The sequence below is a fragment of the Trichoderma aggressivum genome (genome assembly GCF_033847375.1).
Source record: "Trichoderma aggressivum f. europaeum strain CBS 100526 chromosome Unknown scaffold_038, whole genome shotgun sequence".
In the NCBI taxonomy this organism is placed as follows: Eukaryota; Fungi; Ascomycota; class Sordariomycetes; order Hypocreales; family Hypocreaceae; genus Trichoderma; species Trichoderma aggressivum.
This window is the reverse complement of record NW_026946404.1, coordinates 1-22,198: the sequence shown is the minus strand read 5'-3', so window position 1 is coordinate 22,198 and position 22,198 is coordinate 1. Positions and strand designations below refer to the sequence as shown.

Genomic DNA, 22,198 nt, shown 5'->3' with positions numbered 1-22,198 from the left:
GCCCGGCAAGTAATCTGGCCGGCGATGTGATGAAGAAGGCCGGTGACTGACCATGGCCCGAGTGAGATGGACAAGCATTCCTTGTTCGGGGGAAACATTGTGAGAGCTGAATGCCGACTTGCTTCCGTACGAGTGCTGTTACTATCACTAGCAGGTAAGCTTCTGCGCTGCTGCGTCATGGTTGGAGGCAGTGAAACATGAAGATGCGGGAGACGGCACGTACCACTGCGCTGAGATTGCACCCGTAGACGCGCGAAGCCGCTGTAGAGAGAGCCCAATGTCGCTCGAAGCCGGGCCTGGACTAGAAACTAGAACCAAAATACCCCTGGCCCGTCGACAAGAGAGAGCAGTCAAGACGCCGTCGCAGCCACAATGACGACCATCGAGCGCCGGCAGCCCGCACTACCGCTAGACGCAACTCCATTCTTCGTCCTTGCAGATTGAGGACCCCGCCGACCGAGACGACAAACTGGCGCTGAAAACAAAGCCAAGCTTGCGTCCAGGTCCAGGTCCAGGTTCAAGGCGTGATGGCCGAAAGACGCAGTGGTAGCCGAGATCGGTAGGGGTCAATGGGACAAACAGAGCCGGGCCGAGAGAGAAGAGCTGAAAGATTCCATGGACGGGCGATGGGACGGACGATGCGATACGATACAGACAGGGATGGTTCCGATATGGTAAGAGGCGTTTGGTGAGATGGAGCCCGCGTAAAACAACGACCAGGTTGGTTGGAGGAGGAGAAAATCCTGGGTCGAGGGGCCAGGGTTGGGGATTGGGGAGTCGAGGAGAGATGAGCACAAAGTACGGCGGGGGTCACCGAGAGGTACAAGGATCTGGTGGGCGGCGGTGCGCTGCAGCCCCGTATGCTCAGCTGGCCGATCAGGTACCAGGTGGTAGTGAATTCAGTACCAACGTTGTATCTGGAAAAAGCAACATGCATCCCTGTTTACGCAATCTTGGGTACGAGATTGAGATGGCGATTGCTTTTTTTGTGACCGATCCTTGGGAACATTGAAGTTTAACATCAATCCATTGCAGGGTAATGACAGTACAGCACATGTACGGGATTCAATCAATTTGATGGCTTCATGTTCTTCTACAGAGCACTTATACCTGCAGGTCAGTTACATGTACCTCTTGGTAGCCCCAGCCATCTGCAAGGGCTCAACACTTGACATGCAGGTACAAATCCTGGCCCACACACTGCCCGCAACATGCCCCTTCACTCATATCTGCTCCATTTGGCAACCATGTCCAGATCGTCAGCATCTTACAGTCACATGGGGACAAATGTTCAATCTAATCGTGACAGAAATCAATGGAAAAGAGGATACATCTTTGATTACGTGCAAGTTTACCTACCTGATGTAGCTTCCTGGCAGGTTCTACCAAATCCAGGGTGATTACGGATTTGCGTCAGTCTACATGTAGGTACCTGTAATTTAGACTACTACCTGGTATAGTAAAGTAGGTTGTGCCTCAGCTGTCAACTCTCAGCGCCCAAAGCCCTAAAAAGCGCCGCCGACGAGCCAGAATCTGGGGGCATTTTAGCACTCGAGCGGTGCTGGGCGTCAGTGGGGGCCGGGCGATCTCTAGTCACTACAGCTGAGCCCGCTCGGCTAAAACAAAACCTGGAAACACTGGAGCTCCAATGCAGGCGTCCAGCCAGTCACGGTCACAATCATCCATTGATCCATTTGATCCGTCCTTCCACCACAGCTACAGTCATCATCGTCACCGTCTTTGTACTCTAGACAGACGACAAAGTTTGACAAGTCGACAGGAAGGCTTAACAATGGATCCATGGCAATTCCAACACATTGCCGACCCGCGATATTGAAGTCAGTGGCAGCTTATGATCAGCATCCACCGCTCACTCTCTGCTTATCTCCAAGGTCTGTCCGCATCATGTGGGTAAGGAAGCATGCGGGAAGCCGACCTTGCTCTAGGAAGAGGGTGGCAGTCATCTAACGCAGTGTTCAGCCCAGGTAACGCCCATTGCATCGTCTGTCGGCCGCACCGTCCAAGCCATAAACCCGATACCGTGGGCAAAACAGCCTCAACTCTGAGCCACTGGTGAGATTGAACAGTGGTGAACGGACAGGTCCAGTGTGCCGTCATCACACGGGCACAGCACAGCTCCGCACTTTGTCTGACATGACAAACGACAACTCCATCATCATTACAGGTGGTGCTACTGTGCGCTTTTAGCTCTGCCTCTGTCTGCCAGCCATGGACGGTGAATAGAGCTGGTGTGGCCGATCCGGACAGCCGCCTTCTTCAGTCGACGCTTTCATCAGCCCATCTCCAGCCGTCTCTGCTATTACTTCGACCGTGCACCTCCAAGCCCACCGGCAGGGCGTCGGGAGAGACAGCCTCGCTCCACGGCGGCAGGGCACAGACTGGGTGCTAAATCATCAAGTCTTGTCTTACGGCGAGTCAACTCAACTACTACGAGTACTAGCACATAGACCATGCATTGCCGGGATTGTCGATTGAAGACGCCCCACAGAGCATCATCTCAATTGCTCCCGGTGACAAACGAAGCCCAGCGGAAAGCAACCTGAAGCGTTACCAAGCAAAGAGGACTGCAGAGCACCGCTGCTATCCGCTCTGCCCTTGGCATAAGCGTGACAACCCGTTCGAAACATGAGGCTTTGTATGGAGATGGAACGGATCCCACTTCTTGAGATACTCTGAGGTATTATCCCGACAGTACCACCTACTACTCAACGTGCGCAAAGGCACAGCAAACGATCGTGGGATAGACGGATACGAACAGCTCAGCTCACATCAACGTTTCCAGAAAATGCCTACCTACCTGCAGGACGATCACATGGAGAGTTCTTTGGGCTAGCAAATGAATCTAATTCCATCGCCCCTGCGAACAAGGGAGCTGTCACTTTCGCTAAGTATTAGGCGCCAACTTTGGTCGCCCAGTACGGGCATGTCATTGGGCTACCTGCACCACGATCCTCGTCACGATCGCCATTCTCTCCGGACTGGCGTTGAGATCGAACCTGAACAGCAGAAGCCAACTGTGGGCCGATCTTGCAATCTGAGGCTAGATGCGTCATTTGACTAATAACATTGTGCCTGGAACAGCCCTACAACGAAATTCGAAATTTGCCAAAGGTACGCCAGCAAGGGACTGCAAATTACCAAGTGCGGAACTTTTTTTCTTTTTCTTTTCTTCGCAGAATACTACTAGGCCTACCTATATCTACCTAGTAAGTCTGCTAGATTGCTACAGGGCAGCAATTGGATGAGAATGCTCCTCGGATCTTGGTTCGTTCTCCAAGAGCTTCTAGCTGGAGGTTCACGAAATGAGATGCCAAGCCGATGAACGCTTTTCTCCCCAAGAGCCAAACTAGCTAGGGCTTGCCAGGGATTCCCCTTCAACGCAGCAAAAATCAGTATCCATGCATTGTGCAACCTGAAGTGCCATTATATTGCTTCAATTTACAGCTTGCTCAAGGCAATAAGCGAATGCCCACCTCACCGTTGCGGTGCGCGCCTAGTACCAAGACATGTGGAAAAGATTGTCTCCTGCGTTGCTGGCCGCAGGAATATCGCCCTACGGGCTTTGCCTCGGGTGGTGTAGTTAGAGACTGGATGCAGGCGCTGCAGTACGTTCGCGCGAACCTCCAAGATCCACAAGAACTATGAGCAAATGTGATAATCGGCGTGAGTCGAGACGTCTTGTTTGGCGCGTGGCAGCCTATTGCAATTAGACGTTGCCTCCGTGTCGCTGCGACAGATTCCGCCCTTCTGCGACAATATTTGTCATTCAGACCATGATGTATGATTTCGCAATGTTGTGCGACTCGGACTGATATGGCCCAGGGTGGCAGACCACGACGAGAATGTGAGGCTGCAATAGTCTCTGTACACTCCGTATTCCGACACATTTCATTTACCGCGATCCAAAGGTGGTGGGATGTATTTGGCGTTGATTGGACCATCCGGGCCTCAGTTCTCTCATTGCAACAACAGAACGATCCTCTCACACTGAGACCTACTCCGCCTACAATTCGTTGATCGAGCTGCCTCCTCCACGGTGAACTTGGCGGCAAAGCTCTGGCCCATCTGCCGGCTGGTTCCTGGAGCTGAATCATGTGCTACCCCAGGTTTGTGATATGTTTCATTGACCAAACCATCGGGTCTTGGGTTGTGATGTGCTTGTCGAGCTATTAATCCATGGCGCTTTGCTGGACGAATCCCGCTTGGCTATTCAAGACAGTGGTGCCATCAGCTGAGAGAGAGTGTGCCCGCTCCTCTCCCTCGCTTACATTCCATGGACGAAGAGACAGACAAGGTGGACAATTCGCGTCAACAGTGACACTTTGCTTCAATTCAGTTCCTCCTCGCAGCAGTACTGCACCATTGTGCTCATACTCTGAAGGCCCTGTCAAGCCTGAGTACAGCAACCATCCACTGCTTCTGACGGCCCCCAATTCATTACCCCGGACAGCCACCCCTGGTCTATCAGTGGCCAATCATCGGGGCCTGTCTTTTTCGGCTTAGACTGGCACACGCAATTCAGCCACCGCGCTTCAAGCCGAACCCCCGCGACTGGCGTCCAGACTCAACTTTGCTTTGTTTGAGTTGCTGATAAGTCGGCCTCAAGTGAACAGCCAACTGATTCATCGCAGCATGTTGTCGGCAGGAGTGGTGCTAGGTGGCCTGGCCAGCCTGGCGATTGCTCAGTTCCCGCCAAAGCCAGAGGGCGTCACCGTGCTCAGGTCCAAGTTCCACGAGAATGTCACCATTTCCTTCAAGGAGGTTTGTGGCCCGATTCATTGTTCATTGTTCATTGCTCCCAGCTTCGCCCGCTGAGAGTCCTTTTACTGACTGGACTGAATGAATTAGCCGGGCATCTGCGAGACCACTCCAGGCGTCAGGTCGTATGCCGGCCACGTCCATCTTCCCCCGCGGCTCCTTGAAGATACAGACGGCGAGCCTCAAAACTACCCCGTCAACACGTGAGTGCAAACCCACAAGAGAGTCCGGAGTCGGTCCATTTCTCACGCCATCTCCAGCTTCTTTTGGTTCTTTGAGGCCCGCAAGAACCCTGATACTGCTCCCCTCGCCATCTGGCTCAATGGAGGGCCCGGGTCCTCGTCCATGCTCGGTCTGCTCATGGAAAACGGCCCCTGCTTTGTGAATGAAGATTCCAAGTCGACCGTGCTCAACCCTTGGAGTTGGAGCAACGAGGTCAATATGCTGTACATTGACGAGCCCAACCAAGTTGGCTTTTCATACGATGCTCCCACCAACTGCACGGCCAATCTCTCAGACGGGGGCTTCAAGCTCGAGCCCGCCGACTTCTCCACCCATATCCCCGACCTCAACTTTACCTCCATGGTTGGCACGTTCAGCAGCCAGAAACCCACTCACACGACCAACAGCACTGCTCAGGCTGCCCACGCCTTGTGGCACTTTGCCCAGGCCTGGTTCTCCGAGTTTCCTCACTACAAGCCCAGCGACGATCGCATCAGCATCTGGGCCGAGAGTTATGGAGGCCACTATGGCCCAGGATTCATGCGCTTCTTTCAACAGCAAAACGAGAAGATTGCCGATGGCACGATTGAGGATGAGCACGCCCACTTCCTTCACCTGGATACGCTCGGTATTGTCAACGGTTGGCTCGACTCGCCGATTCAAGAGGAGGCGTACATTGACTTTCCGTACAACAATGTGAGTTCTAACATGCAGAAGAAGCAAAGAAAAAGGCCATCCCTTTGTCACTTTGAAACGCACTACTAATGATTTATTTCATTTCTCGCCACCAGACTTACGGTATCCAAGTCTTTAACCAGTCCATCTACGACGAACTAAAGCACAATTTTACAAAGCCAGAGGGCTGCAGAGACCAACTAAAGAGATGCCAGCAGAGCCTCAGTCTCTTTGACGTTGCGACCGTCAACGCCCAGCGAGTCAACTTTGTCGACCTCTGCGAGATGGACAGTTGGTGCGACGGTGCGGCCGTTGGCACGTACTTTGGTCTCGACAGTGGTTGGTTCGATATTAGCCATCCCCTCCGGGATCCCTTCCCGCCGAGCCATGTTTATGGTTATTTGACGGAGGAGGCCGTTCTAGCTGCCATTGGATCCCCAGTCAATTTTACCGCCACTTCCGCTGCCGTGAGCAGCAACTTTGCCAGCTCTCACGACGACCAGCATGGAGGATTCATTGACGCCGTGGGTTATCTGCTTGACCACGGCGTCAAAGTTCACATGATGTACGGTGATCGTGACTACGCATGCAACTGGATCGGCGGTGAAAGGGCCTCCCTGGCGGTGCCTTATTCCCACTCCAAAGACTTTGCGAATGCAGGGTACGCACCACTCTTGTCGGAGAAGGGCGTGTCTGGCCTGACTCGACAATATGGTAATTACAGCTTTTCCAGAGTGTTCCAGGCGGGCCACATGGTGCCATCGTACCAGCCGGAAGCTGCTTACGACATTTTCATGCGCGCCACGTTTAACCGCGATATCGCGACCGGACTGCTGCCAGTCAAGGACGATTTGTCGACAGATGGGCCGAGTGATACCTGGCACGTCAGGCATGAGGCGCCCGAGAGGCCTACGCCTAAGTGCTACATTCTGGCACCTCAGAGCTGTGTATCTGAGCTGTGGGAGAAGGTCGTGTCTGGTACTGCCCTGGTCAGAGAGTGGTTTGTCGTTGAGACTGAAGAAGAGCAGATGATGGATGAATTGTAGTGGCATGCATATATTTGCGGCGTGTCTATTTTCCATTGTCAAATTAATTAGCTATGAGATACTTGTCCTTTATGTTGATTTAGACAAGATATAACATTATGTGATTGTTGGAAGCCTGCACAGTGGCGTGCTCAGTTCGCCAGAGGAATAAAGGGTAGCCGCGTTCAACGCCATCAGCCTACACTACGATGAAAGACTAATACACATATATATCAGGTTTGGGAAAAGGACAGCAAAAATAGCCGTATCCCAGGTCTATTTCAAGCTTCTGTTCCGTACGAGTATAGCATACAGGTATGCTGAATTATTATTGGGGTGTTGGGGGCCACTCCCGAATAATACGGAAAAGCACAAGCCAAAAAGCTCCCCGATGCAAAGCGGTTGGCGGGTTCACGCGCCCAACATGGCCCTCCTCTGAGGCTAGAATCCGATTGGCGTCGCTATCCAACACAGTTTCAGGGTCATAAAAGCGAAAAGCAAGTTCAACAGAAAAAGGGGAGCATTATTGAATGTGGGCTTACGAGCGGACGCAAGGGAGTTTACAATTCGATGCAAGGGAGACGTGATGCTAATCAAGGTGCTGGGGTCATGAGAAAGTCAAAGCGAAGGCGACATCGTGTATTCGTTGTAATTAGAAAGAGAGAAAAATAGCTGGGATGTAAAGAGTGTGCCGAGCACGAAACATTATATCCATTAATGTAATGTCAAAAAGGTGTATATCGAAGTGAAGCCATTTATGCCCTCCAACCCGCCACTCCCATCCTTATCCTTGGTTGATCCAAAGCCGACACATAATTAACACGTTACGAGTGAGAGCTCAATGTACAAAGCCTGTCCCAATATTGACCCGACTTTCGGCCAGAAGGTTGGTCAAGGTCTTATTTACTGGGGGACGGGGTCGACGCAGAGAAGAGCCACGCCAATCTAGGTGAAAGATTTGGTTAGATCATATCATGATGAGGATGTTTGAGAGAGAGGGACCCACGATAGGGACGGCGCAGCACTTGGGCTCACGGCCGATGCTGGCACAGATGCCATCAAATGACTTGCAGCTGGTCGGCGCCGAAGGGGCTGTTTTTGCTTTGTTAGTCGCAGGGGGGAATATGATGAATTTAATACTGAGGGGACTCACGAGTAACGCAGTCGAGATCAGCGAGACCAAGAACATCGGCATCACAGCATTGAGGGTTGGTGTACAAAAGCCCGTCGGGGCAGAAGGCGTTGGCACGACGATAGACGCCGTTGGCGTCGGCGGAAGGGGCAGCGAGAGCTGAGGTGAAGAGGAGAGCGGCAACGGCGAGGAACTGCATCTTGACTGATGGTGTTTGTATACGACGAGAAGAAGAATAGTATTAAAAAGAAGTGAATGAGTTGCAAGTGAAGCTGAACTTAGCGAGTGAATTGAATGAGCGGGATGGGAAATGAAGCTGACTTTATGGATGGGAAAGAAAAGAAGAGAGGGAAAGGGACTTGCTATTTATCTCCTTTAGGGTTATGGAAAAAAGGGGAAAGCTGATATTGCTATTACATCTCTTGTGTATCATGAGCTGCGTGAGGATGGAGTCTTTCTTTCTTGTTTTTTTTTTTTTTTGCTTCTTCTCCCTGCATGAAAGGGGCGAAAAACCAAGAAGCAATAGTTCCCGTGTAAGCCACTCCTTGCGTTCGGTTAAGCAGTATTATTTGCTGACAGCGTCGTAGGAGAGGGGAGGGGAAAAAAAGAAAAAAGAGGCGTTTTGTCTTGGAGTCATTTCGGAGGACTGCTATTCCGGCTTTTTGGGGAGACAATGGATGAATGGATGGATGGATGGGGGGAGCGAGACATTTTGGCGGTGCCCTTGCAGGAGTGGTGAAATTGGGCTTGTTCGCCGGTTCGTGCTGGTTACTTTTTGTCATCCCTTAGTTTTGCTTTCAGTGACGAGAATTATTTTATTCATGATGTCTTGTTGGCTATTGAGATCGACTTGAAAAGTTGTTTCTCGTATTCTCTCCCTTGTATTGCTGTGTGGGTGAAGTTTTGGGTAGTGTGGGAGATGGAGCACGGCTGGCGGATGGCTTGCTGTATGTTGTAATTGACATGTGCCACAAAGCATGCATGTCGCAGTTTTTGCGGAGCTGTTTTCGGGATGAGGGAAGATTAAGTGGTTCTATTGACGCAGGGTATGATTTGATGGCGGCTGAGTGTTATTTTGAGTGAGTGAGTGAGTAGCGAGGGACGGGATATCTTGGTTTATGCTTGATTGAGGTGGGCGGTTCATCGGATGCAGAGCGGATCGGTGTTGTTGGATTGGTTCAGACGAGGGATACTGTACCTACGGAGTGCTTGTGTTGTGTATAATGTCTGTGTATAATGTGTATAAGTGGTTACATGGATGGAGATTGTTCAGCCCGTGTCACAGCATTTTGATTACCCTGTGATCAAGTAACGCAAGTTGTACGCTTGTGAGCCGCCGAGCCAAGCAATGGACCGTATGAGATGACAGATACGGCCATTATACGCGGCATGGATAATAAAACTGAGATTGGTTGAGGCAAAAGAGTCAATTCCCAGCGAGATAGTGGGCTGCGTAAAGACGTAGTGTGTGAATCCAGCTATTGTGCGTATACTCGTAGCGACACAACTGCTTCTTTTTCCATAGTTTTGTCCCGTCTTCTCCCTGTTTTCTCATAATTGCTGCTACACTCATTCACCATCCTCAGCTCTGACGGGACAAGAGTCCAGGCCTCAGCCGCACCTGCAAACCCCTGTCTCGCACCTCTCATTCGACCGCACTCCTGCATAAGAGACGGGACGCGATGTGCTCCCTTGCCTCTGGATTACGGGGATGAATCATTCATTACCCGGGCAAGATAAGTTCCGAGATTGCGTTGGCGATCGGTTGTTGCTTATTGGCTGGACGCGTCTATTTCCCGCGGTTCCCTGGCACAGATCAGATCAGCCTCTGCCTTGTTATGCAAGGAACAGTTTCTTGGTAGTACGAGTATTAGTCTGATGCCTTGCATGCTTACTACTGCCATGGATTACACGGATTCTTTGCTTTCCGTCGTCTCCCAGTGCAATAGGGCGGCAATAGGAAGCAATCGAGGCTTGAATCGTGAAGGTGATTCCTAGAAGAAAGCACCTGTAATTATCAATATGACGAGAAAAGCACCGTCGGATAAAAACACATTTGTAGAGGATGAAACTTGATATTGTAGCAAGAGCGACGAGGAAGAGGGAAACGGCGTTGCCTTGGTAAACCTTGTCCATCTTTGATGTTGTTTACATGTGCCTCTGCAACTTCGATCTAGGGTATCTCCATCTTTACATCTGCATCTACACATTAGTTGAATCAACACTCTTCAAATTCTGCCTCAATATCTCCTTGTTTCGTATTATTCCTGCCTGTCTATACTATTTATCATTTCCACAGGTGCCGCATTATTCCATCTAAAAGACCAAAGAGCCTCCACGATAACGACTCTAGCGCTTGAGGAGATGCCAACTACAAACGGAAACGGCCATATAGATGCAGACGAGGACATCACCATGGACACGGAGGCAGAAGCAGTCACAGATCAAAACATGGCAATCGATACGCACCCGATCCCTCTACCAATACGCACGTCTCTCTACTTCCGCTCTCCAAAGATGATGAAGGAGATCTGGCAACGCGTCTGCACTGCGCCGTCCAGCGTCCCCGGGGTGCACATTTTCTCCCTCGAGGAACCACGGCCTCGTTTCGAGAGTGCTTTTACTCCGAGATGGATGCCATTGGGACCTCCCAGGCTGGGGCCAAGAGACGGCGGCTATGGCTGGTTCTTCAGAAACGCAAAGGCAGTGACCCCTTCGTTTGACGCTCACAACCCGTCCACGTACCTCACCGACAGCGGCTTATGGACTGCGTGTAAACAGTCACGCGACGTCATGCGGGAGGCGTATGGGTTTGCAAGTTGGAATCGCATGCTTGGACTACATTCTGGCATGTTCCTCAACGAGCTGAAGCGACAGAATCTGCTGGATCTGCCAGTGTTGGTACATTTCAGAGACTTGGGAAAAGATCGCTACTTTAGCCTCTTCCCGAACAAGGACTTGATCTTTCTGCAGTCGACGGCGATCTAGAATGCCATCTGGGACTGGAAGATGCCCTTGGGGCGAGACCTGTGGACGCTTTGCTATCTGCCCAACGTTGCGTTGGAGTTGAATCCGGCTTGGGGGCACAATTTGTCGCCCACAGATCACGAGGCCAATTCAAAGCTGTTTATTGTCGCCTACATTGCCGGTTTGGCAGCCATGTTTACGCCAAACAGCACACTGTGGTTCGTTGACGAACGACTCAAGCGAAAGTCCATTGCGCCCACCCAGGAACAAGTAGCCACGGAGCTCAAACGCCGCGCCTTTTACGGCAGCGACCGCCAGTACGTTGAAGTCATGGGCAACGGCTTTCCGCTAGATCACGACCAGTGGGAGCTGCTCCCTCAGGAAATACTCGGCATGACGGATCCTCCCATATGCGATCCCTTTGGGACTGGCGGTTACCTGTGGACATGGATCGAGGACCGCCTAGATTCTGAGGGAGACGGGCTGCACTGGAGTGGCGAGTGGTTCATTCATACGCTGCAATACTATATCAAAGCCAAGGCCAAAGCTCAAAGAGAAGTTGATTGGATCCTGGGGCAGGCCAGAGTTCTGCTTTCTGAAGCTCAGGAAAAGCTTGGGCATGGAAACCCTATCGATACACTTGGAAACCCTACGAACGGCAACCGGGGCGAAAATGGAAATGGCAATGGCGAGCATCATGATGACGAGAATTGCGATTATAAGGATGATGATGGTATGCTTCTTAATGCCAAGAGGATTAGGGAGAGAAATTCTTTCACCTATCAGACCCGGTTTGATGGATCGGAAGTCTCCCGCTTTGGACTCCTTGCCGTTGAATATTTCTGAGGCAGGGTAGACGTTGGATAGTTGGAGTTGAGATGAAGTGTCATGCTCATGTCATGTAATTATTGGCATAGCCTTGTTCAATTCTTGTTCAACATGATAGGTATCCTCCATTGTTTTATCAACTCATAATGACAGCATTATATCCCCCGTTGCCCAATATCGCTCATCATTATGTGCGTCTGCTCGTAGGTCTTGACAATGACGAGGCTTCTGACTGGCTTTCAACATCTTTCTTAACTTGGCTTGGTTCATAACCATCACGACCACGCTCCTCGCTCGACGTGCCTCCTCAACCCGATGAACTAGACGCGAACGCAGATATTCCTCACATGGCGCGATAGAGCTCATCACATGTAAGTTGCACTTTGGCTTCGGCGCCGTGATGGTGTAATCTTATAATACTAATGCCTGTATTGGTAAATATCCCCTTCTATCAGCGTGAGATGATGATACAAGCACTATGGTGCCTTAACATCTGGTCATTTCATCTAATCATCAACGTAACTTTGCGCGATAGTCGTTCAACTTATTGATTGCCTCTTTGCAATGGCCGCGGGTTTTTCTCTCCCTACATCCGGGGGCACAATAGTTCTCACATTCAAGCCTCGGTCTTCAACCAAAAACGTGCGCAGCTGATCATAAGACTCCTGCTCAAGCTCCAAAGGCATGCCATAGTCGTCGAATTGTCTCTCCAAAGCCCGCAAAGGAACTTCGTAGACCGTATCCGTACGTAAGTATGACTGAAATAGTAGAGTTGATTCCATCTGTAGCCTATTGCAAAGGTGCAGCTGCATGTCTGTGAAGTAGTCTTTGGGTAGTGGCGCAATTGGGATATACCACCCCTGGGAAACGCTGGGGTGCAGATCCTCCGTTACCTATTACTGATGTTAGAAGCCTCCAATTCTGCTATCTTGGTAAAAGTATTGGCGGCCTTACACTTGCGACATATACACAGTCGTCATGTTTCTGAGATTTCATGAGAACAACGGCCAGACGGGACCGAACTGAGCGTGGTACGGGAAGGAATTGTCCATCATCGTCCCATTGATCGACGGGCAGAAAGCGATGTACTTTGCCTTGGGGTGATTTCTGGTTCTTCATAGTTTAGAATGAATGAAAAGTAACAATACAAACTGAGATTAAGAGTGATTTTTATCTCCCTTTTATCTTTGTTGTTGGAAGAGAAATGGGAGCGGGAATAAAGAGCTTACATGGTCTAGTTGAGCGGAAGCATCGGGAACAGCCATATACAGTCCGGGCACTCCGTACACTGTAGCTATCTATCGCCGTAACTAGTTCCAGCTAGCTAATGCAAAGAGAGAGTTTGAATAGGTAAAGAAGCATTCTTTACTAAGCTATAGCAAGCAATAGAGAGACATCCGGGTTCTATCTTGATGTATCGCAGGCGTTATGGCTTGCTGACCGCTGGCCATCTAACCTATCCAACGAGCGCAAAGAAGTAAATGGCCATAGTTGAACCGCTTCTATAGTAATGAAAATTTGGCAAGCATTTGTAAACGTCTTTGCGATCGCTAGGGCCAATTCAGTGAACGTGTAAGTGCTCACTAATAGTTTCATGATCGCCTTCTTCTTTCTGGGTTATTGATCTGTATTTATCCCACAAAACAGATTTCAAGACCCATCTTCTGTCGCGATCATGAGATGATACCGGCTCTTTCATGCTCGCTCTCTAATGCTTCCCACCTCTCTATCTCACGCTCCCGTAGTCTACCAGGGAAATATGTGGGTAGCAAGGCTTTGCCTGCATAAGGAACCTTGGCCTCAAGCTCAAGCAGAGTATCCATAACCTTAGGTAGTCCCACAACTTGTTCAAGCTGAACGGGTATGCCTAGGGCTTCAGGTGTTCGAGGCGCTCCGGCCAGGACGAGGTTCTGCATCATTCCCAACGCACCGACGGCAACCATGAACCAGGTGTGAGTCTTTAGGCCAGATACAGTGATAAGAAGAGCGACCCAGAAGACGAGTTGTACGGAAGCCGCCGCTATCCTCCAAACCTGACTGCCTCCTGTAAACTCAACCCGAGTAAGACGTTCTAGGTCAACTCCGGTATCCGAGTCTTTTATGAATACAATTGCAGTCCTAGATCCATTTCCCTCGGTCAAGGTAAAAACAGTGCGGCTGACACGAGTACGATGGCCATGGAACGTGTTATATCCCGAGAAATGCGCCGTCGCGTAGGCCAATGCAGTACCTCCAGCAGTTATAACCAGTATTTCCCATTGGCCATAAAGACCTGCCGGAATGGCAGCGATCCCTAACTGTATAAGGGTGGTGATGAGGCCAGAGAACCACGGCCAATCCTTGCTCAAGGATCGATTGACGGAGGAAGTTTGGATAAATTTGTATACAAAGATTTGAAAAGGCCCTTTGGACGAGGCTCAGCATAGGGTTCCACGATGGCATCTATTGAGACATCTTGGTCCGAAATCCTGCCCGATTTCAGGGCGTCCTTGGTCAATGGAAGACTCCAGTACTCGTGATTCCGAACCAGCCTCCCCAGAAGCCATGATTGATTGGCGCTGGTAGTGGGCATTGAACTGGCTCTGGTGATTGTGCAAGGGCAATCTGGGTCCGGAAGAGCTTTGAGGTTTCCCACGGCAAACAGCAGATGGCTAAAGGCATAGGCAACCCAGCCAAAGGAAAAGGCCATGGGCCGGAAGCGATTCAAGGTGAACTGGGCGAGTGCCTTTTGGATCACATCACCGCCGACGAGGAGCAGCAGCGAGAAAATATCGCTGGGATTTGTCCACTGGTCGCGGAAGTCGTTTTGCAGTAGTTTGTGCATCTTGTGTGCTTCGTATGATGTTGAGGCCGAGGCCTGTGAAGCTTACACGAGGTGCCATTGATGAGTGAAACGCTTAACCGCCCGTGATGCTATCTCACGGCCGACTGAATGCCTGGAGTGTATGGCATAACATTGTTTCAGCCTCGAAGGAAGCGAACAGGGAACAATATTGATCCATCCATTTAGAATCGTACAGAGTACAGGATGCATGCATCTGATGGGACACAGACTATTGGCTCACCGGCTTGATTAGGCTCTGATTGGGCACATGGACAGTCCATACTTGATCCATCTCATTTAGTCGTTGAATCGTATCTGTTCCGATTCGGTCATGGTAGATGGTATCATGGTGGGGGCTCAGAAGATGTATTGGCAGATAAATGATTGAGTTGCCTATTTGGGTATACAGCCCAAATTGGACTTGAACAAGGCAGAGATAGATATTATGGCTGTGATTGTGATTATGAGAAGATGGAAGTGAAAGAAGCGCTTGGGCTGGTAACAGCTCAAAGAGGGTCTGGTGTTACGTAATGCAGCAGTGAGCCACATTAGCTGAGTCGGTAATATAGCCTAGACTAACACGTACACTTTCAACAAACAAGGCAAGGTGCCAGAGTGGTTAATGGGTATGACTCGAAATCATATGGCTTCGGCCGCACAGGTTCGAATCCTGTTCTTGTCGCTCTTCTTTTTTTGCTGTTTCTACGTATCATCGTTTTCATGCTGTGATGAATCCAACATGTCTTTTTTCTTGCTATTCATCTTGATGCTATTGGCCGGTTGTTAGGTCCAAGACAATGATGCCATATGCCCTTTATGATTGAAACCTGGAACACTCGCTACCATTGTTTACTTGACGAGTTTCTCGACTCTAGCTGTCACTATCATATTCTTGTCGCTCCAATTCCTCAAAGAAACCAGCCTCATCCACCATGTCATCCGAACAAAAGCCTCAACCCCCGCCGTCGAGACGACAAAATCGTGAAACTTGGGCACAAACCTGGCCTGTGACGCCTCGGCCTGTTCCTTAAAACGAGCAACATCTTGTCGCACGTCGCTGAGGAAGTCTTCTCTGGCCTCTTCCGGAGTACGCTTCGGAGTGCGTCTCTCTTTGAGGTAGTTGTAGATGTGCATGTCCGACTTTGTCCTGACGACGATGCACGGCTGTTTGAAGACCCTGCAGACCTGCAGAAGACGAACATCGGACTGGGCGGGCAAACCATTAATCACAAACACTCTCTTCTGTCTATTACCTGACACCAGCATCGGCATCGTGAGACTCACCTCGGTCAGCGTCGTTTCGTGCACCAGAACGACCTTGTCGTAGGCAAACAGCTTCTGGCTATAGTCGTAGCCAAACGCCGTCACGCTCTGTGTTCCAGCTCCTGGAAGATCATGCCACACGCAGTTGTGCGCCGGATCAGGGTAGCGATGTCGGTGCCTCGTCACCTCTGAGCCGCCGGTGGGAGCCCAGTCAGGGCTGTCGTTGCTCAAGTTTCGATTGGCGTTGAGAAGTGATGACTTCATGTTGCCGGCGTTGGCATTGCCCGCAACGGCAATGTTGACGGTGTCCGGGTCATGGTTGATGTCACGTTTGGCCTCTTCAACGTCCTCGGGCGAGATGTCTGGGTCAGCTGGATCCATGCCACCGGCAAAGCACAAGTTGTTAGTCTTCTCCAGCGCGTCGTTTCTCCTCATTGACACGCCGCTCAGCGATTTGTCTCTCTCGCTCATCCCGCCGTAGCCGCTGCCGTCGCCGCTTCTCGCGTCGCTCGGCTTTCTGCTCTGCCCGTTGCTGCTTTCGTCGCTCCCACAGCCTGACAAACACGACGGCGCCTATGCCAAGGGCCTGCTGGATTACTTGGCCGTTTTTCGCCCCGAGCATGTAGCCGAGGGCGGCGCCGAGAGCCAGCATGAAGATGTCGACGGAAAGCCTGAGAGGGAGATGCATGGCTGAGACGGAGTGGACTGAGATATCTGGTTGATGTGAAGAAAAGGTGAAGGCGGATTATAAGAAAGGGACAAGTATTTCAATGGCTTTACTTTTATGCCAAGACACATACCTTGTCTTTGGCTGAGTCATGACATGAAACATTGCTTGAGTAATAAAGGTCCATTGCTCATCTTATGAATCAGAAGTTGAAAGAATCACGTCGAATTGCTATCTGTTGCTCTACGGGGAGTAAATTATTGAACCTTGTTCACCGGATATTTATGCCCAATGCTTTCTGGACCCGGATGCCTGTAATCTTGGTGTCTCAAAGTTGCATTTCTATGAATAAATCATCGCTGTCTATGTATATCCCTATATCACCAAATTACCCAGAAATGACCAAAACAAATGAACCTCAATAAAACATCAAAGCACCAATCACTGCTTATCCTTGCTCCATCCATTCCACCTCTCAAAATCCTCCGTATCCAAATCAAACAAATCCAACATCCTCCCCACGCTCTGGTCCACCAAATCCTCCACCGACGAAGGCTTGATATAAAACGCCGGCACAGGGGGGAAAACAACGGCCCCCGTCCTCGTCACATCCAGCATGTTGCGCAGGTGAATCTCGCTCAGCGGCGTCTCCCTCGCCACCAGGACCAACCTCCTGCGCTCCTTGAGAATCACGTCCGCCGCCCGCGAAATCAGGTCGTCGCACAGGCCCGTAGAAATAGACGCCAGCGTCTTCATGCTGCAGGGCACGACAATCATGCCGTCGACGCGGAACGAGCCGCTGGCGATGGGGGCCGCCATGTCGTTGACGTTGTAGGCGTGGTCTGCGAGGGCGCGCACGTTGGAGGCGTGGTAGTCGGTTTCGTATTTGAGCGTTGCCTCGGCCCATTTGCTCATGACGAGGTGCGTCTCGACGTTGAGTCGGCGGAGGGCGATGAGGAGCTTGATGCCTAGGATTGTGCCTGTGGCGCCCGTCATGGCGACGATGATGCGCTTGCGGCGAGGTTGAGGGCGGGAGGTGTCGGAGTTGACATTGTCGGGTGCTGTAAGAGATGGAGACATGATGAGCAAGTTGTATGCGTATGGTGTATATGAAATTGGGGTTGAATCTCTTTCTCGGTAAAGAGGAGAAATGCTTGTAGGTTGAGCTGAGTCAAGTGGAAGTGTTTGTGTGAGTTGGGTTGGGTTGAATTGCTGTCACGATAAACAATCTAGACCAAGGGCTGCAGTCAATCATCTTTATACGCATCCATCTTCAACTCGGAACGTTCCGTCGTCCATTAAATCCCCGAAGCATCTCCTGCTTGATGCAGATCCAGCGGTTGAGTGGCCTCGTACCACCGAGCAAAGCTGCGTGTGTTGAAGCATCACGCTCCGAGCTACCGAGGCGCCGAAGATAGGGGTAACTGCCCCCGAACTTGTTCGATCAGCGTCATTATATCACCACTTTTACAGAGTTTGAAACTATGAAGCATCAATTTCTCCATTAGTTTATCTCCGATGTTACGGCATTATATCATAAAGTCATCGGAGTTGGACATTTGATCAGGAGTATCCCAGATGAGAGAGAGAATTTGTCCGCAACGCAAACAGTTCCAATAGTATTACGATTATACGATAGTTTATACCCAATGACAACTAGTTTCACAAGATAGTCATCCTTTTCAGAATTCATCCACGGCCTCATATGGCGCTACATCATCTCAGTCAGCTTCATACACTACTGATCCCGGCCGGCCGATGCTCACCCTTCATAATCGAGTCGAGATACATCAAAGGCGACAGGCCCGACGTGTCCCAGGGATACATGTATTCGTCCATTGGCCAGCTAAGCGCAGTCACATCAGTAAGAAAAACTCCCTTTCGGCGACATCGATATCCATACACGTACCTCTGGCCTAGCATTGTGGTAAAGTTGTAACCCATCCCGGCCTCCATCATCGGATCTATCGGTGCCGTGTTCTGCCCCCTCGGCAAAGAGTAGTTCTGCTGCACCACGTCGTCTGCTTCTTGTCGTTCAGGAGACGACGAACCACCACAAGCGTGCAGGGCGGGATCTGTCTGTATGGCGTTTTGCAGAGCCACCAGCGCTCTGATGTGATTCATGGACAGCCAATTGCTGTTTCCCGACGCATCCACCATCATGCCAGTCTCGTCGTCCGCCTGGGCTGCCCGGGAGAAGATTTCCATGACTCGCTGCAGCACATCTCGACTCTCCTGGTCACGCCGCGTTTCCTCCCACAGACAGAGCACAATCGTGGCACTCAGGACAGCGTGAATCAAAGACCAAGTCCGGATGGGAATGATGCTCACGGCCTGAAAATCGATGAATGCCTTTGCCGTGCTCATCAAGCTGTCCTTGGCCTGCGCCCTGAGAGCTCGGACAACGTCAGGCTCGTTCTCGGTAAGAGCGGATTTTGATAGCGCGGGACGGCACATGATCGAGACTGCAAAGGACAGATGGCTTTCTATCGTCAAGCTCTCGTAGCGCTGCTGGATGTTTGTGCATTTCTCTCGACACCGTAGATACGGGGCGGCTCGCGATCGGTATCCGTCCAACTCGGCCAGCAGCTTCATTGATGCCTCACAACTAAGCTGCTCCAGTTCTAGAAGGCTGCTGCTAGTTTTTACAATGCCGCACATCATCTCTGAGAAGTCTAGTGGTCTATTGGAGTGTTTAAGAGTGTTTTCCGTCGCAAAAGATTGCTTGGATGCAATGTGCGGCCGGCCATGGCACAGGCTCAGCAAGCCGTCCTGTCTACAAATGGCATCCCTTGTAAGTGTCAGTCTGATGTTTGATGATCATGCCAATCAACAAGCAAAGGCGTAGACATACCAAAGTGCCTGTTTCTTCTTTGCCCCGTCATCAGACTGCTGAGACGCACTCTGCGTGTGCAAGCCCAACGCCTGCGCTGCCCGGACTGTGGTGCCCATCATGACCCACGCGCCGTCCGACTGTCCGACATCCTGGAGAACAGTTCCGATGATGAGCAAGGTCTGAATCCCGTCGAGTGATGGATGCAGTACATAGTTGGCCAGACGTAGAGCGTCAAAAGCGCGTTGCACTAACAAAGACACATGATGTTAGCTAACACGTACACTTGATATATATACCTATTGAAAACATTAACAACAAGCCATGTTTCTCACCAAAGTCGAGGCAATGCTCAGACCGCTTCTTCGGAGATTGCATCACCGAGTAATGGGCACTAGTAGCAAGTGCGGCCAGCAGCAAAGCAATTCTGGATATGTAGGCTTTGCAGACCCATTTCGAAGATGGCACGTCGGGACTACGAAGTTCACCAGCTTCCAGGGCGGTGAGATACTCGCAGAAAGCAGACTCTAGACCGTCAGGATCCAGCATGACAGGGTTCAGGGGATATATCGTCGCTCCATGTGAGGGGAAATATCTAACAGCGAGAGTACAATGGTCAGCAAGATGGCGCCATGTGTGTAATACGATCCGGCATCGATGGACTTGAGAGAATGCATCATGGCCGTACCGTAACACTTCTTGTTTCTGTGGGATCAGCTTCAGCAACGCCACCCATCTCTCTTGCCATGTTTTGAGCTTCATAAAAGGATAGAACTCGAGGGTATTGTGTAAGCCAAGGACTGGGCCAGCCTTGCGCCTCATCTCTACCGCGGGAGAGTCGGTTGAGCCGTGCAACATGGTGAGAACGGAGCTGCCTCCTTGATAGAGCTCTTTTCGGGGTGGATGACAGCTGGCGGCTGTGGTGTCTGCAGATCTCGTAAATAGTATCGAGTTTGACGTCTGCGTTGTAGCAAGAGAAGACGGCGTATGAGCGAGAGAAGGCTCGGACTCGTGGCCATGAGCACCAGCATCATCGTTCCGTCGTGGTGGCTCAAGCCCGGCCTCTGGTTCTGACTCGGGCTCAGGCTCAGATCCCCCCCTTTGGACAGCACCCCTGTGAGAAGCTGTGCTTACGGCGGCTGCTGCTGCTGCTTTGGCACGTCGTCCGCGCTTCTTCTCGGGAGTGCCCACATTGTACGAGCAGATCTCGGGATGGCCTCGTTTCCGGCAGGTCTGGCAAGGCTGGCCGTGATCGCACTTGACCTTGCGCTGGCGACACGGATAGCAGGACCGAGCCTGCGAGATGCGACGGAGATGCAAAACTCGGTCGATTTCTTTCTGCTGGAGACTCATTGAGGCTTGGATTGGCTGCGATGAAGTTGAGAGAGTGAGAATGATGGCAATGTTCCGAGGATCCGAGCCCACAGATGTAAGCTCAATGCTAAAAGCTGCCCCTTTTGTAAAGGCGCGTGGCGGCGATCTCGGAGCCTCGGAGTATTTCAGCTCCATGTTAGTCGGCAATACACCACGGCAGAGCATCACGGCATCACAGGATACTTGGGCGAAAGCGAAGCACTCGGCAGAATTAAGAGCAGCATTTTTGCACAAACCAGACGTCGTGAATCTCCTGATGACGAAAATCGCAATCGGAAGGGTTCCGGAATTCCCACAAGTTTATAGATGTGATTGAGTATATATCGCCATGGCAGCAGCCGCCAGAGACGAGTTATACACCACCAACAAGCAACACATTCAATCAATCAGTCAAGCAGTTCATCAATCAGTCAATCAACGAGTTAGTCCGTCAGTCAATCCCATCGACCAACCACTCAATCAACATAATCAATCAGTCAACCAGTCGGTCGACATCACTTGATCCTTCCATCACATCTACAACCAACCAACAATCAACCCCTTTTACAAAATCAAACTCATCATGTCTCAAACCACCCTCCGTGAACCCTCAGACCCCGAGCCTCCCCATCTCAGCTTCCGCTCCTTCGTCAACGCCCTCCGCCAAGACAACGATCTCGTCGACATCGACGCCCCCATCGACCCAAACCTCGAGGCCGCCGCAATCACTCGCCTCGTCTGCGAAACCGACGACAAGGCACCTCTCTTCAACAACGTCATCGGCGCCAAAGATGGTCTCTGGCGCATCCTCGGCGCTCCAGCCTCTCTCCGCAAGTCTCCCAGCGAGAGATACGGCCGTCTGGCTCGCCACATGGCCCTCCCTCCCACTGCCAGCATGCGTGAAATCATCGACAAGATGCTGTCCGCAAGCAGCCTCGATCCCATTGACCCAGTTGTCGTGCCCACCGGTCCCATCAAGGAAAACTCCATCGAGGGAGACGACATTGATCTGACCAAGATCCCCGTGCCCATGGTCCACCAGTCCGACGGCGGGAAATACATCCAGACCTTTGGCATGCACGTTCTGCGCTCTCCCGACGGCAGCTGGACCAACTGGTCCATTGCCCGCGCCATGGTGTCCGGCAAGCGAACTCTCGCCGGCCTCGTCGTCAGCCCTCAGCACATCCGGCAGATCCACGACCTGTGGGAGAAGCAGGGCGAGACCGAGGTTCCCTGGGCTCTGGCGTTTGGCGTCCCTCCCATCGCCATCATGGCTTCTTCGATGCCCATCCCCGACGGCGTCAGCGAGGCTGGATACGTGGGAGCCATTGCGGGAGAGCCCGTCAAGCTGGTCAAATGCGACACCAACGACCTCCTGGTCCCGGCCAATGCAGAAATCGTGCTCGAGGGCACAATGTCCACCACGGAGAGGCACCCCGAAGGCCCCTTTGGCGAGATGCACGGCTACACGTATCCCGGCGAGAGCCACCCAGGGCCCAGGTACACGGTCAACAAGATTACCTACCGCAACAATGCGATCCTGCCCATGTCTGCGTGCGGTCGTCTAACAGACGAGACTGTAAGTCTTTCTTTCTCTCTCTCTCTCTCTCTCTCTCTCTCTATATATATA

At 51.3% G+C, this 22,198-nt stretch overlaps 8 protein-coding genes across 8 annotated transcripts; 3 read left to right on the top strand and 5 right to left on the bottom strand.

The window, feature by feature from the left end:
• Positions 1–4,653: 4,653 nt before the first annotated feature.
• On the top strand, positions 4,654–6,722 carry Triagg1_8053 (uncharacterized protein; the record flags this gene model as incomplete). Its single annotated transcript, XM_062902857.1, has 4 exons — positions 4,654–4,782; positions 4,870–4,982; positions 5,040–5,697; positions 5,793–6,722. 4 exons carry the CDS (start codon positions 4,654–4,656, stop codon positions 6,720–6,722), a joined length of 1,830 nt encoding a protein of 609 aa, XP_062752898.1.
• An 882-nt stretch (positions 6,723–7,604) lies between these two features.
• On the bottom strand, positions 7,605–8,032 carry Triagg1_8052 (fungal hydrophobin; the record flags this gene model as incomplete). Its single annotated transcript, XM_062902856.1, has 3 exons — positions 7,605–7,646; positions 7,708–7,793; positions 7,855–8,032. The coding sequence occupies 3 exons, from the start codon at positions 8,030–8,032 to the stop codon at positions 7,605–7,607; spliced, it is 306 nt and encodes a 101-aa protein (XP_062752897.1).
• Positions 8,033–10,197: 2,165 nt separating this feature from the next.
• On the top strand, positions 10,198–11,646 carry Triagg1_8051 (uncharacterized protein; the record flags this gene model as incomplete). The annotated part of the gene is made up of 2 exons (XM_062902855.1): positions 10,198–10,734; positions 10,822–11,646. 2 exons carry the CDS (start codon positions 10,198–10,200, stop codon positions 11,644–11,646), a joined length of 1,362 nt encoding a protein of 453 aa, XP_062752896.1.
• Positions 11,647–13,301: 1,655 nt separating this feature from the next.
• Triagg1_8050 (uncharacterized protein) lies at positions 13,302–14,452 on the bottom strand (the record flags this gene model as incomplete). The annotated part of the gene is made up of 2 exons (XM_062902854.1): positions 13,302–13,900; positions 14,041–14,452. 2 exons carry the CDS (start codon positions 14,450–14,452, stop codon positions 13,302–13,304), a joined length of 1,011 nt encoding a protein of 336 aa, XP_062752895.1.
• Positions 14,453–15,301: 849 nt separating this feature from the next.
• On the bottom strand, positions 15,302–16,403 carry Triagg1_8049 (uncharacterized protein; the record flags this gene model as incomplete). Its single annotated transcript, XM_062902853.1, has 2 exons — positions 15,302–16,232; positions 16,279–16,403. 2 exons carry the CDS (start codon positions 16,401–16,403, stop codon positions 15,302–15,304), a joined length of 1,056 nt encoding a protein of 351 aa, XP_062752894.1.
• A 420-nt stretch (positions 16,404–16,823) lies between these two features.
• Positions 16,824–17,462, bottom strand: Triagg1_8048 (uncharacterized protein; the record flags this gene model as incomplete). The annotated part of the gene is made up of 1 exon (XM_062902852.1): positions 16,824–17,462. One exon carries the CDS (start codon positions 17,460–17,462, stop codon positions 16,824–16,826), a length of 639 nt encoding a protein of 212 aa, XP_062752893.1.
• A 602-nt stretch (positions 17,463–18,064) lies between these two features.
• Triagg1_8047 (transcriptional regulator family: Fungal Specific TF) lies at positions 18,065–20,724 on the bottom strand (the record flags this gene model as incomplete). Its single annotated transcript, XM_062902850.1, has 5 exons — positions 18,065–18,093; positions 18,149–18,228; positions 18,292–19,173; positions 19,237–19,465; positions 19,551–20,724. 5 exons carry the CDS (start codon positions 20,722–20,724, stop codon positions 18,065–18,067), a joined length of 2,394 nt encoding a protein of 797 aa, XP_062752892.1.
• A 427-nt stretch (positions 20,725–21,151) lies between these two features.
• On the top strand, positions 21,152–22,151 carry Triagg1_8046 (uncharacterized protein; the record flags this gene model as incomplete). The annotated part of the gene is made up of 2 exons (XM_062902849.1): positions 21,152–22,075; positions 22,140–22,151. The coding sequence occupies 2 exons, from the start codon at positions 21,152–21,154 to the stop codon at positions 22,149–22,151; spliced, it is 936 nt and encodes a 311-aa protein (XP_062752891.1).
• Positions 22,152–22,198: the final 47 nt, after the last annotated feature.